Here is a 23,325-nt window from a genome sequence, read left to right as displayed (position 1 = left end):
AAATCCCGAAGAGCTTTTTGCAATAAAATATCGAAAACCCCTTTGTTTCTTTAATTGCTAATCAAGCGGGCACGACACTGTAGTATAAGTGAGGACGTTTGAGTTTGCATAAATTCATTATCCCAAGAATGGGCAAATTTTAAGAGAAATCCTCAGACAGGTCCATTTTTATTTTTGAATTAGGACTTTTTGTCATATATATAATACTAGTGACGTCATCCATCTTGGCGTGATGACGTAATCGATGATTTTTTTTAATAAGAGTAGGGGTTGTGTGATAGCTCATTTGAAAGGTTATTTAATTATCTATTCAGTAATATAAACATTAACATAATTATTTATAAAGGGTTTACAAAAAAACATTTTTCTTCTATTTGTCAAATTTAATCAACGTTAATTTAATAAAAAAAAATTTTGTACACCCTGTATAAATAATTATGTTAATGTGTACATTATTAAATAGAGAATTAAATAACCTTTTTAAATGAGCTATCACACAACCTCTACTCTCATTTAAAAAAATCATCGATTACGTCATCACGCTCAGATGGATGACGTCACTAGTATTATATATATGCCAAAAAGTCCTAATTTAAAAATAAAAATCGACCTGTCTGAGGATTTCTCTTGAAATTTGCACATTCTCGAGATAATGAATTTATGCCAACTCAAACGTCCTCACTTATACAGTGTCGCGCCCGCTTGATTAACAATTAAAAAACAAAGGGGTTTCCGATATTGTATTGCAAAAAACTCTTTGGGATTTCATCAATCAATGTTTAAAGAATATCTACCTATCTTGGCAAGTTTGAAATTTTTAGATAAATGTCCGATTTAGGGTTAAAAAGGACCGATTTCACAATTTTCAAAATTTTCAATCGCTTATATAACAAAAACTATTAACTTAAGAGAAAATACACTAAAGACCTTTTCTGTTTGAAATGATTCAAAAAACCTAAAAAAATTTGTTCGATGCAAAAAAAAATAATTTTAGGAAAAACCCCTAATCTTTCCCCTCGCCTGGCAAGGTCTTATGCTCTTCAGAATCGCTTGTCATTGTACACGTTTCTTCTACAGGAGAAAGTTTATTTTACCGCTAAACTATGCGCTTTTCGATTCACCTGGTAGATACACGTGCACGGCTGATGCCTGCCAGGTCATGGTTTTTAGCCTTAGTGTTATATGAATTATCACTAGAAAAATTTCTAGCCTTACAGGACGACCGTTAGTCGGAGGGTTCACTAGCTCTTAGACTATAATTAAAATAAACATTATAGAAGTTTTCAAGGACTTTCGGCCCTCAGTAATAAAATATAATCTTTTATTCTGCGTTTAAATTTTTCAAAAATACTTATTAGTTTTCTTAGAATTCGAAAAGAAAAACGAATACATTTAAAATATATTGATAATTTTAACAAGCGACATTTTGTGCATTTCCCCTTAATATAATTTGTTTAATGGGGTATTAGCACGCCGTAGTTAAAATAGGTGACAGCCAAAAGAACTAACGTTTAACAATCCGTTGAGTAGATGGCAACACGCAAGTAGATTCTAATACTTTAATAACGACGAAATTTAAATTCTATTAATGACGGCGTTGTTGCCGAGTGTCAATCGAACTTGTATTGTATTTACAGATAAGGGTTTTTAATTTTTTACCCGGTAAGGGTAAATTCTCACTAATAGCATTGTAACAATGCCATTGTTTAACTACACAGCTAGTTATACAATGCTAATAGATACAAAACGTGTCTTTTTTTTTGGAGTTGAGAATCTACTAAAGACTTCTGGGAAGGTGTCCCAGGTGTGTTGGATTCAACTCTCTACGCCGAACCGTAGCGAGCCGCCTACCAACTAAACTCACCTCCTCTTTCTCCAACCCGCGGGTCAGGAACCGACCTTAGCGGGCATAGCTCTGACCCGCCAGCTTTGCTCGTCACCCCCGTTTAGCACTCTCTGCGTGCGCTCTGTGACTGTCATGACAACCCGGTTTCGCCACCCCATCCACGCATGCAGCCGGCCAGGGTCCGTAAGGCAACCGACCTATCTGCATGATAATGGGTGAGGGGGCGCGACCACGCTATCATCCCATCCACCGTAAACTGGCAAGAATTACTAAACAGTTAGTGAGAACAACTAAACTTTCATTCCCCACCCCCTGTAGGAGGGGCCCATTCATCTATACACTCACAACACAACAAGATATAAGCACATGAAAAACAAAACATCTAACATTAACTAACACTAGGATTAAAATTCTTTTATTTTAAATGACTGCCCCGGCAGAAGTGGGAGTTGTATATTGGCTACCCACCCCGGTCGGCGCGAAACGACACATGTTCAAAAGAAATACAAACAGATTATCTTTGTTGGAGTCTCCTCTCTCTTTCTTCCTTATGCTTCATCGTTTCAGTGACAAATCCAATGATCAAGTCAAACATTTTTTCATTCATAATGGCTTTATGTATTAATTCTTGGGGCGCACCCAGAGGGGACCCCATCCTCAGCTGCAGCAAGGTTCGCCCTGCATGATATACAGGGCATACGAATATCACGTGGTGCGCGTCATCCACTACTCCACACTCGGTACACAGATCGTCCTCAGTCTTTCTTATACGATATGTATATGACCGAAAGGATCCATGCCCCGTCAAAAATTGTGTGAAATAATAGTTAACGCGCCTGTGTCTGCATTCATACCACCTCACTACATCAGGGATAAGGGTCCTCGTCCAGGCGGCTTTGCTTGTTTCTCTTGACCACTGATCCTGCCAACTTTCCAGGCTTCTTCTTGTTTCTTCTGGTCATGAACTTATAGCTCCGTTACCCCTTCGATGCATTCGTACCCTCTCCTCTGTCAGAATGTGCACCGGCACAGCTCCGGCCACTACCTGTAGGGCAACGGTTGATACGGTTCTGTATCAACCGTAGCCGTACGGCTACACACTCTGATCAGGGGATTTCTTTGCGCTCTGAGAAGCTTCTTCTTCTTCAAATGCAAATCCACTAATGGATGTTGGCGATCACATTTTCCATTAACTCTCTGTTTCTTGCAATGTGTATCAGTGATTGTATGTCGGTAATCCCTGTCCATTGCCTTATGTTTCGGAGCCAGGACATTTTCTTGCGTCCTATTCCTCTCTTGCCTTCAATTTTACCCTGGATTATAGTTGGTTCTGAGAAGCATGTCTCTGAGAAGCATGTCTCTGAGAAGCATGTCTCTGTATTTGGCTTTATTTACGACCTCATGCCACACTGGGGCCCCGTATAATATTATTGACATAATGGATTGTAGCATTACTGCCCGTTTGTGTGATCCAGGGCCTCCTATATTCGGCATTAATTTTTGTAGGACTGAGGTCCTTGCCTCCGCTTTCCGACATGCTTCCTGTATATGTGGGCCGAATGACCTTCTGTCGTCGAAGATTATTCCCAAATACTTAACTGTTTTCTGGGGTTTTAGTTCGGAGCCTCTGAACCGAAAGTTAATGTCTTTTTGATCCCGCCGTCCCCTCAAGATAATTATTTCAGTCTTTTCTACTGCCAATTTTAAATCGTTGTTCTCTATCCATTTCGTGGTTTTTTCTATTGCTGTGTTTACTTTATGTACGATGCCCCGATTCGTCTCGTCCTCGATTAGTAGGGCTAGGTCGTCTGCGTATGCTATTGCCCTTACTCCTTGTGTTCTATTTACCTCTAGTACCCCATTGTATAATATGTTCCATAGTGTGGGTCCCAGGACTGACCCTTGGGGTACTCCAGCAGTCATAGTCATCTTATTTTCTTCGTTATGCATACGCTTCTTTCCGATAGGTAGTCCTTTATTATATTGGACATGCAATCCGGGGCCACCAGCTCGACAATCCTGTCGATGATGAGGCCCCAGTTCGCCGAGTTGAAGGCATTATTAATGTCCAATAGAACAAGTACCACCCACCTCTTTCTACTTGTTTGTGCCGCGTCCCTAATCCATATCGCTGCATCTACTGCTGATCGACCTTTTCGAAATCCGAATTGTTGACTGGATAGAGCTCTCTCACTTGCCAATACCCCTTCCAGCCTCTTCTTCACAAGAATTTCGTAAAACTTGCCAAGACAGTCCAGAAGGCATATCGGCCTGTAAGAGGATGCCGAGTCGGGGGGTTTCCCAGGCTTGAGTAGCAATACCAGGTTTGCTTCCTCTAATTTCCTGGGAAACTCTTGGTTCCGCAGTAGATTGTTAAATACTCTTCTGATCAAACCTGGTTTATCTGTTGCTATTATCTTCAGTGCCTCAGGTGGCAGACCATCGGGGCCGGGAGCTTTTCCCAATTTAATTTCCTGACCAGCGGCTTTTATTTCTTCCTCCGTAAACTCCTCCACTACCGTGGGGAAAATCCTTAGGAAATCTTGCTCCTCCTTGGCAGGAAAGAGCAGTTCCGCAGATTCACGCCGCTGGTCTTCGTCTAGTCTGTATGGGGCGATCATTTTGAGAGACTTCATCGTTATTTTGTATGCGTCTCCCCATATATCATTTTCTAGCGCGTCTATCAGATTCTGCCACCTTTCCTTTTTCTCTTTCTTTATTTTGTTATTTAGTTTCCTCTTCGCTGTTTTATATATCTCATTGAGCTCGGGGTTGCCCTGGCTTCTTGTGTAATTCCTCCGAGCTCGGAGGCACACTTCACGTAGTTCTCTTATCTCATCCGTCCACCAATAGGGGGTTCTTTCGTTCTTTTTTGTTTTCTCTGTGGCCAACTCGACGGCGTTAATGAGTGTCTTCCTGAGTTGGCCGAGATCTGTTATTGCGTCTTCGTCGATTTTTTTAATCTCCGATAGGTACCTGTTTTTGTTTAATATTTTCTCTCTTCGACCTATCGGTTTTCTTAGAACCCTCCCTTTAACCAACACCTCGTACGTTATGTAACAGTGGTAGGTGAATAACTGTTCGTCGAGGACATCCCAATTTTTTATGCGTCTGGATAGCCTTTCGGTTGCAATGGTTACATCAATATGCGATTTACTGGCCTCATAGAATAGAATAGAATAGAATTTATTGAATCAAATATACAAAATTTCTTTTGTTTTTGACAAGTCAAAAGAGAACGTACATTATAAAACCTGGACAAAATTTAAAAGATAAATATTATAAATTATAATGAAAAGATATACAAACAGGTACTAACAAATTTAAACAATTTAACACACTATGTAAAAACGTAAAAACATTAAATAAACATAAAAGCATGAAATTAATATCGTCATAATCGGCAAAAAAACCCTGACCAAACTAGTACTATTATATTATATAAGCGGTACCTAAGTACTCTGTCTTTGTGTAAAAACAATGTTTTAAAAAATGTGATTTTATTTTATTTTTAAACGACTGTAAATGAAGACTTTTTACTTCATCTGGCAAAAAATTGTACAAACTAACATCAGTCGAGTTTTTTATACTTTTCGTCAACCTAAAACGTTGTGCTCTAATAGCATCTCTCGATCTTGTATGATGATCATGGAAGTTGGAGTTTATGTTAAACTTACTTTTGTTGGAATGAATTTCAATCAGCGTCTCATATATATAGAGTGAAGGCAGTGACATAATTCCCTATACTCTGCTCCTGCAAGTATCCTCACTACTTTCTTTTGTAATTTAAAAATTCTGGCTGCGTGACAAGAGCCACCCCAAATAGTTATTCCGTACTTTAAATGGCTATGGAACAGTGCAAAGTAGATCATTATAAGGGTACTTTTAGGGATCATAAAAACTAAGTTGCGTATCAAAAATATAGTTGTAGCAAGTTTAGAACTTAAGTAGTCTGTATGAGCACTCCAGTCCAAATTATCATCTAGAAAAATTCCTAAGAGTTTAACACTATTTCCTAAGACACACTTCCGATCAGAACTAAACATCAAATTCTGATTTTTGTCTTCATTTAGCTTCAGACCATTATGCAAAAACCAGTTTTTTGCTTTCTGAGTATCACTATCTATTTTAATTTTCAAATTATGTTGATTAATGTCAGTATTTATGAGAGTGGTATCATCTGCAAAGCACACACATTTTATGGGAAAAGTGTAGTGAAATAGATCGTTAAGATAAAGTAAGAAACAAAGTGGGTCCTAGTATTGAACCTTGAGGAACACCGTATTCGACCGTGTTCAAATCAGAAAAGCTATTATTAAGAAAAACTGCCTGTTTTCTATTTGTTAAATAAGATGTAAATAGATTGAGGGTGTTTCCTCTTATACCTACCATATTTATGCATTTTTTCCAACAGTAATTTATGCGAAACACAGTCAAAAGCCTTGGATAAATCACACAATGTCAAAGACACGAAATGACCCTCCTCCAAGCCGTCGACTATATCTCTCACAATTGTCTGTATAGCTTGTGTAGTGCTGCACTTTTTTCTAAAGCCATATTGATTACAGTGAAGTATTTTGTGTTTTACTAGATATTCTATCAAACGAGTATTAAGAATGCTTTCAAAAATTTTACCGAAAATGGGAATGATAGAGATGGGACGATAATTTCCAATTTCATCTAAAGACCCCTTTTTGAATAGTGGTAACACTTTTGTTACTTTTAGTACATCTGGGAAAATCCCCTCAGTAAGGCAATTATTATAAAGTAAAACTAATTTGTCAATAACAATATCAATAGTTTCGACAATTATTTTTTTGTTCAAGAAATAAAAATCTGTACAATGTGAATTTTTCAAGCCACGCAAAACATTTCTGATCTCAATATCAGTAGCAGGTAGTAAAAATAAAGAGTGGCAAGGAGAGTGTACATCTTTCAAAATATCTATAGCCACATTTTCATTTGTAGAACTAAAAGAATCTCTAATATTTTTAGCTACTGAAATAAAGTAATTATTGAAATCGTTTGATGAGATCGTACTAGGACAAACTTTTTTATTTTGAACTTTATTTCTGTGATAGTTTATAACTTTCCAACTGTCACGAGATATATTTTCAGAATTTGAAAAGAAATACCCATAAGCTAGTTTTTCTTTAATGATATTGTTGATCTATAATGCTTCTTAAACTTATTATATTCACTATAATCTTTTGTAACGTCAGCAATTACCTTGACCGTGGAAAGATTTTCTCACATAAGTTTTAATTCATCATCAAACCAAGAAATTGGAGCTTTACTATGAGTTCGAAATTTTTTTAATGGAAAATTGATTTCAGTTAACTTTTGATACATTTCAGTAATAAATTGAGCTAATTCTGTTGCTGTTTTGAGAGAAATAGCTAAAGACCAGTCAACGTTATTTAACGAATGTTTTAACTTCAGTATGCCATTACTCGTTATACGTCTTGTGTATGTATTTGCACTATGATTTTTTTCAAATTTTATTTTTAAGTTAATAAATTGAGCAAGATGATCAGAGATACATGGGTCCACAATTCCACAACCAATTATCCCACTGTCTATGTTTGTTAAGAGTTAAGATGTTATCTAAACAAGTTGCTGATCTAGTTGTTATTCTAGTATATTCATTAATATTTATTGTTAAGCCAAAAGTAGAAATTAGATCACGGAAATTGCTGAGTTCATTAGAAGATTTTTTAAAATCAATGTTGAAATCCCCAATTATTATTATTTCTAAAAAATTAGCAGAGCAAAACACCAATAACTTTTCAAAAAGGTCTAGAAATATTTTAAAATTCCCATTTCCGGTTCTATACACTGTTACTATAATAGTTTTAATATCTGTAATTTCTAATGCACAAAATTCACCCTCATATTCACATGATATATCATTCAAACAAACTGGTCGTGTAGAAAATTTATTATCGCTAAAAATTGCAACACCTCCATGTTCTCTTACCTTCCGACAGAAAAAAGTTGACAAAAAGTACCCATCAAACTTTAATGTTGTTAATTCGTTTTCTCTGAGCCAATGTTCAGATAAACATAATATATTGTATCTTTTATTTTTCAAAAAAACATTAAGCTGACCTATTTTGTTTATTAAACTTTGTGTGTTTACATGGAAAATACTAACTAGACTAATCTGGTCAGAGTTTGCTAACGAATTTTGATTATTATAAAATGGTAGAGAGTTATTTAAAATAACACTTTCACTGTTGTCTTTTCCTGTTAAAGTATCTACCTTGGTTAGGAGGTTTATTGACGGAATATTTTCTGCGAAAAAAATATTCACTCACCTCTACTCCCTTTGGCCATGTCTGTGGTTGAAAAAGAATATCCTTCAATTCTGCATCTGCCGTAATCCTGAAAGAATTTGATCCATTTACCTTATTCTCGTATAAAGTGCACGAGAACTCATGCCCGGGAAACTTTGTTTGTAGGTATGTTTCCAATTTTTGTGTACTGTAAGATTGTTTATACTTTGCTGCATAAATCCACACCTTGTCTTTTGTTGCAAGCTCCTCACTCTCACTGTTATTGCCCACAACTTTTGCATCCGACCGAGTTTTGTTTTGGTTTTGACCAAGACTGTGGATATCATTCATTTTCAAACTTTGTTGAGCCTGCGTTAAGGCGCTTGAGAATTGCTGGTTTGTAATTGTTATATTCTCACGTGTCTCGTGTATGCCCTTGGTTTTCTTACCATCAGCTTTAGCAACGGAAATTGGAGGATGACCGGCAACACCGCTTTGCTTGTTTGTATTTGGCACATGGTTAACCTGCAAATTTGCTGGGTTTTGTAGCAAATTTATAATATAATCTTGATTACTAATCGTTCGTTCAAGTTCTTTGATAATACGTGTTGAAGCTTCTAGTTGGACGTTTGCGACTTTGAGGTAATATTTTAATGTTAAATATTGTCTGTGTGGCCCACTGTCTGTGTCTAGTGACGTTGTTAATTTATTTTTTGGGAAATTAGGTTCCTAGATGTGGCAGGAAATTACAACACAACCAAACATACCCGCTCACAGCCAATTATTAATAGTAAAAGACGTAAATAACATAAGCCTTAAGCCAATCAATAATTATTAATTTACACCATTATACTGTATTGATAACAAATGAGAAAATTATTTATTGTACAAAATAAAAATATTTTGCAGCAATATACGAGTATCCGAGGAAACGTATTCCCGAGTGGAGACCCAGAGAGGCTGTCTTTCGAAGCAGAGAAGGACCATCAACAAGATGGACAGATGACGTGAAGAGGATACATATATGCCAAAATTAGATACAAGCAGTTCAGGAGGGGAATTTGTGGGGTGAACTACGGGAGGCCTACGTTCAGCAGTGGAAAAATATAGGCTGAATAATAATGATGATCATCAATATTGGTAATATAAGATTTTAAATCTTTTGTTCAAACTAGAATTTGAACATTACTTACCGTAGTTACATGCTGATACATCTGTTAACCCATTTGGAAGGCTTGGTGTGCCATGATAGCAGTCTTCGGTAGCAGGATAAATTCTGTCGTAAAAGTGTGGTTCCATTTCATATCTGTAACCGTTCAGACTATACTTCTCGATATCTCCTGAGAAAATAAACCTAAGTTGTGATTTAATATAGTAAAAATGAGGTGTTCTATATTAATTATAGTCTGTACTATTATTTTAACCTGTATTGTTATTACAAATTTGTAACGGGTAGTTTCGGACAACAAACTCAGTAACACACAGGTTTAATTAAAATACTAGTTATTAAGGAACTAAGGGTAATATAACATAAAATAAGGATAATAACGCTTGAGGTCAATGGTGTATATACCGAGGGCCTTTGGCCCAAGGGATATACGTTGACCGAAAGCGTTATTATCTATAATACCCGTGGTGCCTTCAACGTTTAATGCCCGACTAAATTATTCTTTATATGCAAAAAATTTGAATGAATTAATTAGTTTTCAAATAAGTACATTTACCAGACTAGTCCAAATATTTACCAAATAGTCGTAACGTAAATGTGGTAACCCTAGTTTTACTTAGGTTGTTATTTGTATACTTGACAGTATTTAACTAGTTATTTAAATTTAATGCCATAGGGCGTTATTTTTCAACATAACGCCCCGTAACAAAAAACTACTTTGCAGCAGTATTTGTAGAAATAAAGAAAATGATAAGATGAGATGAGTAAGGCTAGCTAGGTATGCAAGTGAATGACAACTTGACACTCAAGGATGGATACGGCCAATTTTCATGCCTGTCGAAGACAGTAGATCAAAATAGATAGTGATGATAACTAAGAAGGAAAATATTAAGATAAGAATAGATGCTCAGAAAATAGATAGAATAAATATAATAATATAATAAAAATAGAAAAATATAGGAGATAAATAAAATAGACTAAATTGCGGGCGCCAGAAGATCGGAATGGACCAACCTCTTAGGTATCTTACACTGCTGTAAAATATTCAATATATTAAATCAGTAACTTCAAAAATGAGGGAAAAGAAAAAAAATAATTGATATACAAAAAAAATAAATATTTATTAAATATAACTACCTAGATTATTGACAACCTCCGAGTTATGACAAGTGAAACTATTTGACTCTAAAATGACAATTTGACTTAATTACCTATCTGCATATAAGAATAGACTACAGTTACATTAGTAATGGAGTAGCTCTTATATAGAGCGTACCCCCAACTTACATATACTAGGTTAAATAACAACCTTCACCAAATAATTGTACGATTGCAATACGTACAGCAACGTTAAATACTACAAGAACTCAATACTAAAAATACCTACCTAGGATAAACCATACAAATATATGTAACTCAATGAGTTGAACAGGCAACAAGCCTAATTGAACCAACGTAGTCCTGGATGCTAAAGATCCTTTTTCTGACTCGTGGTTTTTAAATAAATAAGTGAAACTAAAAGCTATCCTGAGGGGATAGGGATTAGGGAGTTAAATTAATTAATATACAAGTGAATTTAGGTTAAGCAAATGTATGAAAAACTTTAAATTTAAATTAATTGAAACAAGCTAATAATATGAAATATATAGTTATGTATATGAAAAAAAAAATGGGTAACAAGCCTAATAACAATAATAAAAAATAAATGCAGGGAACTACTGTATGGGAAAAGGTTATTTGGGCCCAAATTATCTTCTTTACACAGTCATACAGGTGTGGAAATGCTATTAAATTATGAATAGGTACTATCTCAAGAGAGAAAAAATAAATAAAATATAAATATAGTACCGGTATTGGTAGGAAAATGAATTATTAAATGTTCTAGATATTACAAAAAAAACTGTGATATACTGGTATAGGTGAATAACTATTGCACTATAAATGTAAAAAGTTCCCGAAACAAACCCGATTGACCCGATATGGTTCCCAAAAGTGTTCCTCGCAGTGTAATCCGAAAACCTTCTTTGAAGTTAGCACAGACACGGTGCTACACTGCTAATCAAAATTGTCCTTCTGGAGGCGCAGAAACTTCCTTTCAAATCCAATAGAAAAATTGGGGGCTGGCGAGACCCCAGGCTTGTCCCCTGTGACTGCCTGATACTTGGAGGTGGTGGACTCTCGGTGTTATGAGAAGTGCTTATTTTTCTTAAAGTTCCATGGGAGTGGCGGGAATTCTCCTAGTTGACTGCCGTTTCCCTGGTTCAAAACACAGCTGCGTATGTGGATATTATTTTACAACAAAAACTGGGAACTGTAGATAAAAGGATTAAGTAATTTCTAGAGAAATTCTCCGCCACTCCAACTTTTCACCACAAGTATCAAAACGACCGTGTCACTTCGTTTCCGCTTTTCGCCAGCCAAAAGCCAGACGTCCAATTATCTCTTAGGCCCACCGCCAGGGGGCTACCAACTTTACGCCGTTAAAGTTCCCAATATTGAAATATTTGGAAAAGATATAATATAATATATTAATTAGATATTGTTTTTAAGTATAATTCGATAAAAACGTTATTAAAAGTAAAAATGAAATAACTATAAAGATAATTAAAAGTTAACGGAACGTTACATTCCCCTCCTAGTCGGAGAAAAAAAAAATTAATCAAATTTTTTTTTTAATAAAAAATATTTATAACCAAATTGTACTAATCTATCATTCCACGTTGATCCGCAAGGTTACAACTGACCACAAATTAAGGATCAAGGGAAAGAAGGATGATAAGTACAACAAAAACTATGAATTGCAAAAAATGACTCGAAGTCATATTAAAATGTCATCGACACCTTATCTGAAGGCCAAAAACATAAGCTAAATAATGTACTAAATTCATAATGACAAATAAATGTCGAACTGGCACTAAATCCAAAATTGAACTATCCATGGACATCAAATTTATAAAGGATATATCCAAGGACGAACAACCAGGCAACGGTATGAGCCAATTCGCACCATAACCCAAATAAATATACTAAAGTAAGACAAAAGAAATCAAAACTAAAATCAGTGAAGAATCGAACACTTAATCCAAAATTGAACTACCAATGGACACCAGATTCCTAATAGCATATCCAGAGAAGAACAATCAGGAATATTTATGGAACAATTCTCTATATATATATATATATATATCCGGGGTGTCATATCGGCTGACGCCGCATCCCCACACCTAACCGCCATCTATTTCTATCCTGGGCATCTTCCTCTTCCAAATCTCGGTGTTCCATGGCCTTCCTTATCGTGTCATTCCAGGATAGTCTTGGTCTTCCCCTTTTCTTCCTACCTGGGGGTTTCCATTTCAGGAGTTTCTTTGGCCATCGTTGGTCGTCCATTCTAAGTAAGTGACCGAACCATTTTAGGCTTCTTCTCTCGAGCCTGTCTACCGCTGTATCGTGTGCCTGCATCCTTCTTCTTATTTCTTCGTTACGTATTCTGTCCAATCGGGAGATTCCAGCGCTTCTACGTATGTAGTCCATTTCCACAGCATTGATCCTTCTTCTGGACTCTGCTGTTAATGTCCAGACTTCGCTTCCATACATGAGTACCGATTCCACAAATGTCTTCCCTATTCTTAATTTTGTAGTTCTGGATATATTTTTATCCCACCACACGGAATTCAAGCAACCTACTACCTTCCTACTTTGTTCAACTCGCCTTTGAATTTCTTTGTTGCCTAGGCCTTCTCTGTTTATTACAGCTCCCAGATATTTGAATTCTTCAACCTGTTTAATTGATGTGTTCTCTGTAATTAGGATTTCAAAGTGGGCGTCAGAATTCACGACTAGATATTCTGTTTTTTCTATATTTATATTTAATCCCCATTTTTTGTAGGTTGAATACAGGCGGGTTAACATGAATTCCATGTCATACGAATCTTGTGCCAGTACTGCTTGATCGTCAGCAAAGTGGATGTTAAACAGGCAGTCATCTCTGATCATGATTCCCATTAGTCCACAACTTCTTTTCCATTCTTTTAAAGCGACTTCCAAGTATACTTGGAACAATTCTCACCAGTGCCAAATAATAAAAATAGTAAGCATATCAAAGTTATCCAAAAACTCATTAATCAAAATAAATGTGGAATCGGACACTTAATCCCAAGTCGGACTATCAATGGACATCAGATTCATAAAGCATATCCACAGACGGACGACCAGGAAGATTTATGGACCAATTCACACCAATACTAAATCAAAGAAATTAATTAGGCCTATGTGCGACCACAACCGGTAATACGAGCCTATGCAACCAAATAAACAAAATAAGTGAGGACTCGGACGCTTTATCCAAAATCGGACTATCAATGGACACCAGATTTATAGGAGCATATCCAAAGAAGAACGATCAGGAAGATTTGTGTACCAATTCTCACTAATACTAAATAAACTAAACTAGGTCTATCGACTAAAGTAAGTCGTTGACTAACTAAAATTGGTCCTTGCTGTTGTTCACTAGCTATAGCATGTAGCTACAATAGATGCATGGGAATAAGAAATACAGATAACGTACCAATTGTAATAATAAAATCTAAATGGTGAACTGACAAGGTCTATGACACCATGATACATGATAGAAAAAAAAATATATGACGAGAACGGGCAACCAATTTTAAATAAAACTGTAGATTCATGCGTTCTCGCATACATAGAATTATCCAGGAAATATTCCTGAATCTCAACAACAAACTAATGCCTAAGGAAGGAGGAGGGAATCTACTAAAATAAGCAATTCATTTGTCCAAACACCTCAAATACTAAAAGGAACCTACTATGTATGTGGATAGTCAACAACAAACATACTATGAAGTACGGGACATAATATAAACTAAACATTTCCCTATCAAATGGTAAAAATGTAACTGGAATAATTGGAATAATTACACAAGGATGGTTAGGAAATGTTGCGCACCATTTCCCAACCAGAAATATTATCATGGATAAACATCTGCATACTCTGCTATGAAAACATAGGTCACGAAATCGGATAGCAGTGATCAGTTGCTAAATTTCGAACCCACGCATTCACTAGGTTACCTAGGAACCCACATTAACAGAGCATTGGCAGACTAGTTCTTAAGAAGAAATCCATACATACATCAGAATTCCAAACTAATTCCAGAATCATACTGTGTAGGGCATAAGGATATAAAGTATTATAAAGTATTTAGGATATCTGTGACAAATGTTGATAAAGTAAACCAATATCAAATTAAGAACCACCCCATCTTTCCAATATGGCAAATCTAATAACAAGATAATAAAAGATACATATAAAAAAAATAGTATATAGTCAAATATCAAAAATACAACACACAACCTGAGATAAGTAGTGTATAATATTGTTAGTTCCATAGTTCCATACCAAATATCAATGTTAACCCTACGTGCTTGTATGAGCCTACATATTCAAATATATAAATATACAATAATCAACAACCCTTCTATGCTAAGGGGGTATTGTGCACACTCTAAAAAAATACAAGTAGGTTCTTATTAACTGGATAATCCTACTAACAGCATTAGTAATTAATAATGTTGATTCATAATAATTGAAGGGCAACATTAATAGTAAAAAAAATTGATAAGCTCATACATAAGAGTAATACATAAATAATTAACCTAATGATTTATAAATTGGAAGTCATCTAACAACAATGCCAAAAGATAAAAATTGTACCTGCTCTCTCTGGTGAATAAAATATTAAACTAAAATACCAAATCATAATAAGGATTGAGCTAAAGACAAATAGAGGAGGAGATTAGCTCAAACAACCCTATAAAATTAATCTTCCGAAGATGAAGAATCACCCTCATCTTTGGTATTATCAGGCAGTAAATCCTTTATGTGAAATTGTCCAATTCGTTTGTTAGTCGAATTGTCCTTCAATTCATATACTAAAGGAGATATTACCTTTACGACCGTACAGGGAATATATTTCTGGCAAAATTTTGCTGAAATAGCATCACCCTTATTGGACTTTACAAAGTTTCGCTTCAACACTCTATCTCCAACGAAGAATCGCAGATCTCTTTTCCTCAGGTTATACTGCTGCTGGTTCCTTAGATAGGAAGTTTTTAACTTCTTCCTAATGTCAGAAAAAATTTGAGGTAGAGTCTGGAGATCATCTAAGCGATGAAGGTTATCGGATATCTGAGGGAGATTTGTGGAAGTGTCTGAAATTGCACCAAAATAGTCACCAGATAAAGCAACATTTCTACCAAAATTGAGATATGCAGGAGAACATTGGGTAACCTCATGGACAGAGGACCTTATGGCTTGAGCTATGGAATGGATATATTGATCCCAAGCTCTGTGATCTGGGAATGTATAGGACCTTAGGGCTGTGACAATACTGCGATTCACTCTCTCAGTATGATTAGCTTGAGGATGGTAGGCAGCATTATAGAAGGTCTTCTGAACCTTATATTTAGTTAGAAGGTTTTTAAAAGCCTTCGACACAAATTGAGGACCATTGTCACATGACACAATTTGGGGAACACCAAACAACAAAAAGACTTGTTCCTCTAAATATTTCAAAATTGCTGGAGTTGTGGCCTGACGAAGAGGACAAACTAAAGGAAATTTGGTGAAATAATCCACAACTACCAAGCAGTAAGTATTACCCTTATAGCTACGAGGATAAGGTCCAATGAGATCCAACGAGATCATCTGCCAAGGAAAATTAATGTTCCTAAAGGAACCCATGAGTCCAGCTTGTGGTAAATTACTGGGTTTACAAGTCGCACAAACTATACACTTAGAGATATACCTTTTTATAGACTGGCGCATGCCAGGCCAATAATATAATTCAGCAATACGATGATAAGTTTTATAAAAACCAAAATGTCCAGCAGTAACTTCGTCATGAAACATACGTAAAATGTTCTCCCTATTTGGCGTAGGTACAACTATTTTCCATTCTGACATATTGGATAAGGCCTCTATCGGACTTAAGATATGTTTGTAGAGTATATTGTTCTCTACCTTAAAATCAGGATAATTTTGTGGGTCTTGAGTGACCCTGTCAATCATATTTTGATACCACTCATCAGGAGTTAATGTGGACAAATCTAATACATTAAGATCATGGACACGGGAAAGAGCATCAGCAACCACTACACCGTTGGCCTTTCGATGAACAATCTTATATGAATAGGCCGCCAGTTTGCATATCCATCGGGAAAGTCTCTGAGATGGGTTTTTCATACTATGAAGCCATACCAAGGAACTATGGTCCGTAATTATGGTGAAATTACGGCCCTCTAAATAATAACGAAATGCTTCTAATCCATGTATGATAGCTAAGAGTTCTTTCTCAGTGGTGGAATAGTTTTTCTGGGCCTTATTCAATTTCTTACTCGTGTAAGTGATGGGATGTTCCGAGCCATCTTTCAACTGGAACAATACGCCACCAGAAGCAGTATTAAAGCAATCAGTCATCAAATAAAAATGCTCATTAAAATTAGGTGACATCATGACTGGTGCGCTAGTTAGAGCATCTTTAACGCGCCTAAAGGCTTCATCGGCCTCAGGAGTCCAGGTAATGGTCTGCCCCTTTTTCCTGTTCTTCAAAAGATCAGTAAGAGGTGACAACAAGGTAGAGTACGAGGGTACAAACCGGCGATAATATCCACACATTCCCAATATCCTACGGACTTGGGTGGTGGTCTTAGGTATAGGGAAATTCTTAATAGCAACTATTTTCTCAGGATCAGTCCTTAGACCCTGATTATCAACAACATAACCCAAAAACTTAAGACTAGGGCGACAAAACTGACACTTATCCAGATTAATCGTTAGATTAGCTTCCTTAAGACGTAAAAACAATTTATCTAAAATTTCCATATGAAGGGAAAAATCAGGAGTGACAACCAAAATATCGTCCAAATAATAGAAAACATAGGGCTCTAACTGTGGACCAATGACTAAATCCATCAGACGACACATCGTCTGAGGAGCAGAAACAAGACCGAAAGGCATGGTAACAAACTGGAATAATCCTTTACCACTGACAGCAAAAGCAGTATACTTCTTGCTCTCTTCACTCAATGGGATCTGTAAGAAGGCCTTAGACAAATCAATCGAAGATATGTATTTGGCATTCTGAAGTTTGCTCAAAATCACGTCGATTCGGGGAATTGGATAAGCATCCCTATTAGTTGTGATACTGTTTAGTTTCCGACCATCAAAGCAGATCCTGAAGGATCCATCCTTCTTCTTCGTTAACCAGAGCGGAGAACAGTAGGACGACGTTGAATGTTCTATGATATTTAAAGCAAGCATTGAATCTACTTCTTTTTCTAAATCTGCCTGCCAGGCTTGAGGTATGGGATACTGATATAATCTGAAAGGAGTAGGATTTCCCACCTCAATAGTGTGAGATATTAATGAAGTACGACCTAGTTTGTCATTTGAAGAAATAGTAGTAAACTGGGAGATCATATTCTCCAATTGCCTTTGTTCAGAACTAGATAAACTGGAAAAATCATGAATAGCACTAAGGGTAGACAGATTGAATTCAGAGATGGAAAAAGAAAAATCAGAACAACTTAAGGTGCTATTAAAAGCATCGAAGAAGTCCATACCTAAAATTAGAGAATTCTGTACAGAAGGAATAACATAAAATGTAATTTGCCTGCATAAATTTGCCACTGTGATTTCAATTTGGAGTTTGCCTGTAATAGACTGAACTGTACCATCTGCTGTAGATACCTGCAAGGATGAAATGGGCATAATGGGAATATTAGAGTTTTTCAATAAATTTAACAAATGTGCTCCTATCAACGAAATATTAGAGCCACTATCTAATAAAGCTAAACACGATTGTCCTAAAATTTGAATAGGTAGATATGGCCTATTATCATTTTGTTTCCTAACTAATAAAGAGTTAATATCTAAATCTAAAATATTTGGTTGGATACAACCATTATATGGAACTACTTCACTATCAAAATTATTATTATGCTTAACACTACCAATTAAAGAAGAATTTGTGGATTTGCAATCATGTGAACCATGCGAATTCAACGTATCCTGACTAAAAGTTAATTTCTGGACTGATTTTGATTTGTGGTGTGTGCTTTAGTATATTTATTTGAAATATTGAAATATTTGGAAAAGATATAATATAATATATTAATTAGATATTGTTTTTAAGTATAATTCGATAAAAACGTTATTAAAAGTAAAAATGAAATAACTATAAAGATAATTGAAAGTTAACGGAACGTTACAGCCCTAGGGCATTATATCATACTTAACTGACTTCGAAATCATGTCAGTATTTAATTTGTCAAATAATATACCAGTCGGACATTAAAATATATTCTTATTATCCCAGTTTAAAATAAAATCAAAAATAACAAAATAAAAACAACATTCTAATCTTCGTTCCGTTTCGAAAAAAAGCCCCCTTGGCGGTTAACCGTAAAATAAAAACAACATTGTATTTACTAATATCAAAACACGGTAACAATGCACCAACAAAAGTAATTGCTCAATTCGGAATCAAGTTATTATAGTCCAGAGAAATAAGATTTTTGTCGGGACGGTTGACCAGCCAGATTGCAAATAGGTTTTTTTGGGTACTATATACCTAATACAATAAATATAAAAATGCCCGTCACAGTTCTGACGAGAATTTTAGTTATTAATAAATAAAAAGGGTCAATATGACAGTTTTTTCGTTTAAATCGCTACAGGTAAAAATAGTGTAAATAAATATTTTATTTAGAGTATTCATCTTTTAGTAGATGAGCCAAGTTTTAAAATGTCAGTTATTTAGTTTTGATCCGATCATTTGTTGCTTCGGAAATTGCAAAATAGAATTAAAATTTCGAAAATCAGAAATTTGCTATAACTTTAGCGAAAATGAACTTACGACTTTAATATTGCATAAAAAGTAGAGTCAAACAGTCCGTATAATACACAAAAAATCCAAGATGATTCGTCAATTAGTTTAGATTTTAATCAATTTGTTTATCCCACTGAGCATTTTTTGCAATGTCGTTGCTTAGAAAATATTAATGATGTAGCAATTCTGTGGAAACCACATTAAAGACTAATACTTATATTTTCAAAGTATTTAAAAAAATCAATGAAAAGTCATTTAACCATTCCGAAAAGATTTTACTAAAGTAAAATCATTTTTGGCTTATAAATAATTTGAATAACTTTTAGTCTGGGCAGATTATCGGAGAAGAGGCCATTTTTGTGACAAGTTATTTACCAGCAATTTTATTGCTGGAATCGAATCTTATGATTCTATATATTAATAATATAGATATGCGAAGTCCGCAGATGGTGTGCCATTTTTTTTATAAACAAAATGGCACCCTCAATTCGAGTTTTTTTCAGTTATTGCTATAGTAAACCAAAGATTTTAACGTTACAAAAAAACACTCAAATAAAAATTCACCGTAATAAAATTGTGCATATAGGCCTGTTTTTTCCGATTTACTTCGACGAAAATTGTCCTCGGAAAGGCGGGTTTTTTCAACAAAATCATTAATTTTCAACTAAAATTTTAGGCAAGTAAGTAATTATTTATCAATAATTAAATAACTTTGTTACATAAAAGAACTTTAAGTATATATTATATTTACCAAAGCCGATGGAAACTGAATGAATAGTTTAACAACAATTAAATTGTTTATTAACAATTTAAAGTCACAATAATAACCGTAATAATTATGATACATCAGAATAACTTTGATTTTCGTATAAAAAAGCACTATACCTATCTAACGTACTTTACAGAATTAAAATTTTACTATTCATGCGGCCTCAGGAATATTTTAAAATTATTAATAGTTTTTTGGCTCATAAACAAATATAATATCTGAGCAACTATTAAAATAAATTAAATTATGAAAACGGCGTTGGAAAGGGCGTTTCAGGTTGCTTCTTCTAGAGAAAAAACGTTTAAATGCGATGAGTGGTTTCTGAGATATAACCAGTAAAATTTGACCGGCATCTGCGGCTAAGATATAAACCATAGGATAATAATTTTCAAATCATCACCTTTTTATTTCTGTCCTCTTTCTTCACCCAAATTTTCATATCTTTAGGAAAATGATAAGATATATCTTACCATTCTCTTAAAGATATGAAAATTTATGTGGAGGAAGAGAACAGAAATAAAAAGGTGATAGTTTGAAAATTGAAGGGCTCGGGGCAATAAGGGACCTAAGCCACATTTTTTGAAATTTGAAGATTTTACTAAAACAGGTTCTGTAACCATGGTCTCAAGCCACCAGCGAAATTTTACGGCTATTGGGCAATAAATGTGGCCACCACGCTATGACATTGTTGCCGACTTGCAAAATCATGGAAAATTTTTAAGCAAGAACGTCATAAGCCACAGTAAAATCAATGCTGTGCAATCAAATCATGGCGACACGTGATCGAAGAGTGTTGAAAGAAAAACAATTATTTTATAAGGAAAAATACAGTAGTTCAGGTTCGGATTTTGACTCATGACGATTCTGTAAAGGATCGAGAAAATTCTCCGCACACAAGTTCCAGTGAAAGTGATGAATCTTCTCCGAAAAGTAAGTAAACATTTTAGTGGCTTGAGACCTTCTTGCTGTAGGATATGTGGCTTGTGTCTTAATAAGTTATAATAACATTTAATTTACTTTTTTAGAAAAACGTAGCCATAAATAATCTGTTAATTTTTTTTTATTGATAAAGAGCTATTAACACTAATATTCTATTTAAATTGGTTTGTCAATAACACGTTTTAAGACCAAAAAATATTTTATTTAGTAGGTGGCTTGGTTCTTTCTTGGTTCGATAGCGAACACCCAAATTCCATATTCATTAAACTCACCCTAAATGGAGCGTTTGATAAATAAATGTTGGCAAGAGGGTTGTAAAGTTTGGTGACAACAAAAAGCTTAAAAAATATATTAAAAAATATATTTAACATTAAACAAATTTAGGATATAAAAAAACTTTTACAATATCTCATCCTCTCATAAACCAGCAGTGTTATCTCAGTATTATTGGAATCAGTACAAGTAACATTGAACAAGACTATAACCAAGTTGATGAAGCAGAGGAAGTAGATAGGGATGATGAAACCGATTTTTAAAAAAAAAAAAAATAATATTGTAGGTACATTCTTGCTTTTAGGATGATTCATTTTGTTATTTTCAAAAAGGTCATAAGCCACATTTATTTGTTTAATACATTTTTTCTTAAAAAATGTAGTTTCATGTTGTATCTTTCTTTGAAAAAATATATTTAATAATTTATTATGCATGTAAGGAATTAAGGTAAACATTATAAAATATAAAAATATGATTTCAAGATTTTGTCAAAAACTTTAAACGTGATTTACTCAAAACTTTTCAAATGAGGCAACAGAAGCTGGATTACATCTTTGAGTCTTACTCTGTCAAATGTTTTCTTCAAGTCAATCAGACGCAGAAATGCTGGTCTATTATACTCTAGTGATTTCTCAGGTAATTTGCTTTATGACGAATATTGCATCTGTACATGATCTTCCAGTACGAAAACCCTGTTGTTCATCTGCTAAACTTATCCTCTGATTTATTAGGTCTTGTAAAATTTTAGTTGTAAGTTTTAGGGTAGTATTTAACAAGTTGACACCTCTGTAGTTTTCTGGCTGCTTTTTATCTCCTTTTTTGAATAGTAGAATTAGTACGCTCGTTATCCATTCTTACGGTATTTTATTGTGTTTTATGGTTTTGTTAATTAATGTTGTTAATTATTCTGTCATTGCTGCTCCACAATATTTCAGTAATTCGTTTGCTATTCCATCCTTACCTGTAGCTTTGCTGTTCTTCAGCTTTTCGAGTGTTTTTCGTACTTCCTGTGTACTTATATTAACATCTTCATTTGTGGTAATTTCTAGTGTTTCCGGTTCTACCATCATTTGTTCTTCCTCTGCATAGAGTTTTTTAGTTATAGTCAATCGAGGTATCCTTTTCTATGTGTTTTGGTTCTATTAGTTGCTTTACTTCTGTTCTTTGACCTCTTATAAAGCGCCAGATTTCCTTTTGTAGACCATAAAATTCATGTTCCACTTCTTTCGAAAAACGTTCCCAGTGATCATTTTTTATTCTTCTTACGACTGCATGTGTTTCGTTTCTTATAGTCTTATAATTTATCGTATGCCTCTTGTGTTTTAGTTGACATATATTTTAGGTAAGCTTGTTTCTTCTCTTTACATTTTTCCTTCACTTCTGTACAAAACCATAGAGTTCTTCGTCTTGGAAGCGATTTATTTTTATTAATGTTTCTTTCACCAAGAACTTCCTTGGCTGAGGTTAAGATATTAGCCTTAATTATTTTTGCCCAGCTTTCTTTGACTTCGTCACTTTCTGTGATGTACATGTGGCTGCTTTTTCCCTTATTCTTTTTTGGAATAGGTATCTTGTGGAGTCGTCCTGTAAACTTTCGACTTTAATCTTGGTGGTGTATTTTGCTATTTTGTTGTCACATATATGTGTTTTCATTCTGATTTTGCACAATATCAATTTATGATCGCTTCTTTTTTCTGCTGATGTTAGTGCTCTTACATCTAAGATAAGAGACGGGTGTAACTCTCCATTCGACATAATATAGTCTATCATAGATCTTTGTTCTCTAGTGTTTTCAAAGGTGTATTTGTATTGTTCTTTGTGAGGGAAAAATGTATTGTTAATTCGTATTTCTTTTATGCTGCAGAGGTCCGTCAGAAGGTCTCCGTTTTCATTTCTGATATTTTCATTATATCGCTGTTTGATTCCCGGAACTGTTTCATTGCCAACACGGGCATTAAAATCACCCATAATGGTTATATATTCATCATTTGGGATCTCGGATATTACAGTCTGAAAGTGTTCATATAAGTTTTCTTTTATGGTGGCATCTCTGTTGTTCTCAGGTGCATAGATCGCTATCACATTCAGAGGTTTGACATCCAGTTTGACTTTTACACTAACTATTCTCTCGAAGATAGGTATAT

At 34.8% G+C, this 23,325-nt stretch overlaps 1 protein-coding gene across 4 annotated transcripts in view; it reads right to left on the bottom strand.

Annotated features, from left to right (window-relative positions):
• The window catches only part of LOC114336201 (scavenger receptor class B member 1), a 424,275-nt gene that overhangs the window by 43,731 nt on the left and 357,219 nt on the right, over nucleotides 1-23,325 (bottom strand). For all 4 annotated transcript variants that reach the window (XM_050645641.1, XM_050645644.1, XM_050645642.1 and 1 more), the window contains one exon: nucleotides 9,318-9,464. In XM_050645641.1, the coding sequence (XP_050501598.1) occupies nucleotides 9,318-9,464 (147 nt within the window). The remainder of the gene's footprint in view (nucleotides 1-9,317; nucleotides 9,465-23,325) is intronic.

The sequence above is a fragment of the Diabrotica virgifera genome, chromosome 3, assembly GCF_917563875.1.
Source record: "Diabrotica virgifera virgifera chromosome 3, PGI_DIABVI_V3a".
In the NCBI taxonomy this organism is placed as follows: domain Eukaryota; kingdom Metazoa; phylum Arthropoda; class Insecta; order Coleoptera; family Chrysomelidae; genus Diabrotica; species Diabrotica virgifera.
This window is presented reverse-complemented; position numbering and strand designations above follow the sequence as displayed.